Consider the following 4,849-nt stretch of genomic DNA (forward strand, 5'->3'; position numbering starts at 1 on the left):
AGCTAGGATTTCAGTAAAGGAGTGTTGACTACCAGTTGAAAGAATCAGACAAATTTTCATGGGGATATTATCTGAGCTATACCTTTATGAATGGGTAAGATGTCACTAGACAGTCAGGCACAAGTAAACAGTATATATAAAGGCAAGGATGGTAGAAAGAACAGAATGTGTTTGTGGGGTTTGTGTTTGGCCTAATGTAGATAGATAATTTACTAGAGGGGTGTAGTGTGGGATAAAGTTAGAACGTCCATCCCACCTACACTTCACAAACACACTGGTTGCAAGTTAATGCCTTAAAGTTTTTCCACTACAAGTATCTGATGTTACTACAAAAGAATCAAAATACACGAATACAATTTGTGTAGCTTTATTATTTCCCCAAATGTTGACATAGGGTCAGCTATCCCTGTTATAACACCATGGATATTATACATACTTGGCTCTTCCTTTATTACTAATTACATGCACCTTTTTTATTTGAAATAAATTTGTGATATGTAATACAAATTTCAAACATGATGAATCTGCTTCTAAAAGGCATTGCAATTATTCAGACACAAAGTTCTGTTTGCTTATACTATGAAGCTGAGGCATTATTTTTGCTAGCATTTTTTTCATAAGTGTTTGTGGAGACATTTTTCCTGAGGAAGAAAGAGTTTGTCAGTTGTTTGAGGATAGAGTCTGTGCCATGCAGTCTCTGTCCCCAGAAACTAACAAACAGCTTTGCATGTACTTTTGCATGGTTTACATGGTTACAAGGATTGTGAAATTGACAAAGTGAACACAGAATTCCTATAATTAAAGGAATTTGATTTGAAAAGTATTATTGCATTGAAAAATATGATTTTATTTATAGGAACTACAAATTATAACAGGCATACACTTTTAAAATTCTGACATTTAGTGAATCATAACCCTGTTAATTACTTTTTTTTTTTTTAATAAAAAGCAGGAATACCTATTGGAAGACACACCTGATAGACTCATTGGTTTAATTAATAATTTTGAACTGACCAGTCAAATTTAGTTTTATAATTCGTCAATTCTGTACAACAATTGGTCATTTTAAGTTGTCCCTAAAGAGGCTGATTCAATCAAACCTGGATTGACATTTTTTTTTTTTTTTTGTAATTGAGTTGACTGGTTGTCTGAATTAAGTAATTGTTTTAGCACCACTTAGACACCATTTTAGACTATACCTGGGAGCCAAGAGTTGTAATTCAGTTCAGCTGGAAGTTGATTAGCTTTTCAGTATCTCATTTGAAAGAAATGGCTAGTGACAATTATGTGGATTCATTAATTAACAGAGCTAACAGTTTTTTTATTCTTTAAGGAACAATATATCCATGTATATCCATACATATATCCATACCAGTATAGGTATACACACATACACTCATATATACACATACATATACATACATATATAAAAAAATGACTTGTATATGTATACATACATAAATATGTATAAACACATAAAATCAATATGTGTGATATATACATATTATATTTTATGCATATGATATATATTTACATCTCTATATCTTATATATATTTAAAGATTTTAGTTATTTTTTATCTAGGAAAGTTATATTTGTTGTCTCATTCTTTTTTTCAGTTACAATTACATTACATGAGAGACAATGTAATATAAAATATAGAGGATATGTCATCAGGACGACCTTTCTGTCTCTGAGACATTAGTTTTATGGACTTGGACAAATTACTTCTCTATGCCCCATATATGTTTCTCAAACTTTGTCACAAAGAAGTTGCCCATCTACATCAGAAAAGAGACTTTTCATACTTTAAATTTCCCATGCTAATGAAAAAATGGTTATGACAAAAAAAAAAAAACCCAAAACACTCTTCTATTCTACAATAATGCTTATCTAAATTTTATCTTGCAAAGTAAGGGAAACTGTTTAAAGACTTTGTCACCAGCTCACTCAAATAAGTGAATTGTGAAATACACACACACACTCCATATATAGACATATATATGTGCATCCATGTGTTTATATATACATTCAGTAATTCACATATATGCATGCATACACATCCATAAAACTACATACATGTATGTATAAAAATTCAGATCATGTTTCTGGCCATTATACCATTGCAGGTAGGGAGAAACTTACTGTGCAAAGGTCAGTTTTACAATGTTTCCTCAGCTCCATTTCCACCTGTCCTTCAGTCCTGTATCCTTCAGTGAAAATTGCATTATTTTTAAGTTGAAGGTTGTTCTCGGGCAGGCAGGCAGGCAGGCAGGCTCTTCACCCACCCCTATTTGAAACAGATAATGGATTCTGCACAGGTTTCAGACTGGCCAAGGTCATTGCACATATAAGCTTCAAGGAATGAGTCAGTGCAAATATCCAAATTGCAGTTGTGGCCAAACTCAGGTGACGACAAGCATTGTTGATGAGTGCCCTCTTGTCTAGGCTTGACAGTGGCCTGATGACACCAAACAAATCAAATGAACAGAAGTCACTGTCTGGCTGGGAAGGTTATATCTTCACTAGAAGTAGAGCAATGAAAGAGGCTTGCATCCAGACATGTCAATCCCTGGACCCCTCTGTTTGTCCCTAAAGCAAGATATTTGCCTGTTTTTGCTTCACAAATACAGGTTCTGTCCATCTGTACAGGAAAATGAGTGAAAAATTAAACCAGAGACATTTTCTCTAAGGAAATAAGAATAACTAGGTGTAATGTTTTGGCCTTTTTCCCGGCTGAAAAGTGGCCCTTTACATTGACTAAGAGAATCTTGATGGGAAGAGTTAGTAACAAGATGGGATAGCTTGTCCTCTTTTGAAGGACAAATAAAGTATATTTCATTAAAAATAGTCACATTGAAGGAGCAAGCAAAAGTCCTTCAGAATTGTCAGAGGAGAAAAAACAAGTAGCTAAAATATTAGTTAAAAGAATCTGCCCCTTAGAATAAACAGAATGCTTTTGCCATAATGTTATAAGCATACAGTAATTGGCTTTAGACTAGAGTTTCAATCTAAGAAATAATATATGCAAGGAAATGGCCATCTCACAAGTTAATTGAGGGAGGTGATATGTGAAAGATTTTACATTGCCATATCTGTTTAATTTTTAATATGGATTACAAGAAAGAATTGGGTCCTGAAGAATATGTTATCAAGGTGGTGCTCCAAGAGCAATAGTCAAATGTTGGGAGTAATACTATGGTGGGGTAGAGTGGGGTAACTATCAATAAAACAAGAGTTTTGGTCTCTTTAGAGATTAAAGAGGGAAAAAGGAATCCTCCAACAGAAATAATTGCTAGAAGTTATTCATCATCAAATGATCTAAACTGGGAGAAATTCATCCTATTAGTCTGTTCCTTCAAGACAGAATAAAATGAGATGAAATGACCATAAGAATATATGACTAAATCAATTTATATAAGATCAAGATGTTAATAGAAGTCATTATAGAACTTACTGAGGGTCGAATAAAGAAAAAAAGGGGAGAAATGGATTGTGAAAATCAGCAAGGGGGACCACTGCCACATTTGAGAACATTCGGGAAAGACCTTCTACATGGATAGTACTGTATAATAAATAGAACCCTGGATTTGAAATCTGGTTGGATAATTTTTGTTATCTTGGGTGAGCAACATAACCTTTCTGGATCTCAATTTTTTTTCACCTGTAAACTAAGGGTGTTGAACAAGAAGATCTCAAAGGTCACTTCCAACTCCCAATCCTATAGGCTTGTTTACTCTGATTTTTCTGCAATGTCTAGTGAATACCCCTTATCTTTCAGCAATGTGCACCTTTTCCAGATGCTGCTTCAAGTACATATTTTAAATGTTTATAAAAATGTAATTTAATGATATAAGAGGATATAAAGTCAAGAGATTTGACAAGGCAAGAGTGAGAACCAAGTTCAAAAAATAAATCTATGTTAAACTATTTAGTGAATAAAATACAAACTGTGAACAAAAGCCATGTATACTATCTTGCCTGAGTGTCTTGTTAAAAGTATAAGTAAAATCCATATTAAGTTTTCTAGAGATTTTCTTTGTATTGAGTTTGCCTGTTATATCATAGTGAACTTTTATAGCACAAAGTCAAATGAATGGATATGTAAGGAAAGGTTGTAATAATATTTTGAAACATATGGTAAATATGGCAAACAAAAAGCAATATAAGATAATATTAACAACATATGTAAATATTTTTATTAAGCTACAGGGATTCACTGGTTACAGCCCAGAATGAAGTTAGGACTGGATAACAAAAGGACCACTTTACAATTAAGAAAGTATTCTGTTTGTTCTATTCTCCAAGAATGATTATTATACTCCTAAGCCAAAGGGTGAAACAAAGCTAGTGGAGTTTGCTCCTCCTTTGTAGCAGAAAAAGAAAACTCTCCCACCAGAGTTTGAGCTATTTTAGGGAAATTCTGATTAATTTTACACTATTCCTCTCCCGATGCTCTTTATTCCCTGCCTTCTCCCCTCCATCTCCCTGCCATTTAGCAACTGCTGCTGTGTTTCTGACTCGACTTCTCTACTAATTGTTCTGTACATTAGGGCACTAAGAAAGGGAAAGCAATTCAATACTCTTATTTATGAATGTTTATCTTTCTTTTCTCAGCTCAGTAGGTCTGAGGTGTAAGCCCAACAGGTTATGGTAAACCTGGTAGAATTGGGTAAGACCTGTCAGGGTGCAGGTGACTCTCTACTTACAAACTCCCTACCAGGACAGCAAAATAATGTAGTTTAAATAGATAAAAGTCTAGACTCTAGGCAGTTACTGGAGGTGAGGTCAAGTGTTCTGGTGTGACTTTTAACATTTGCTCTGGGACTCTTTCTTTCTTTCTTTGTTCT

General features: G+C 34.0%; 1 protein-coding gene across 1 annotated transcript in view; it reads right to left on the reverse strand.

Moving 5' to 3' along the window:
• Positions 1-378: 378 nt before the first annotated feature.
• LOC141561392 (uncharacterized) overlaps positions 379-4,849 on the reverse strand; it is a 5,602-nt gene continuing 1,131 nt past the window's right edge. The window contains exon 2 of the mRNA XM_074300885.1: positions 379-2,643. Coding sequence (XP_074156986.1) covers positions 2,621-2,643 — 23 coding nt within the window. The 3' untranslated portion in view covers positions 379-2,620. The remainder of the gene's footprint in view (positions 2,644-4,849) is intronic.

Source organism: Sminthopsis crassicaudata, chromosome 3, assembly GCF_048593235.1.
Source record: "Sminthopsis crassicaudata isolate SCR6 chromosome 3, ASM4859323v1, whole genome shotgun sequence".
Classification (NCBI taxonomy): domain Eukaryota; kingdom Metazoa; phylum Chordata; class Mammalia; order Dasyuromorphia; family Dasyuridae; genus Sminthopsis; species Sminthopsis crassicaudata.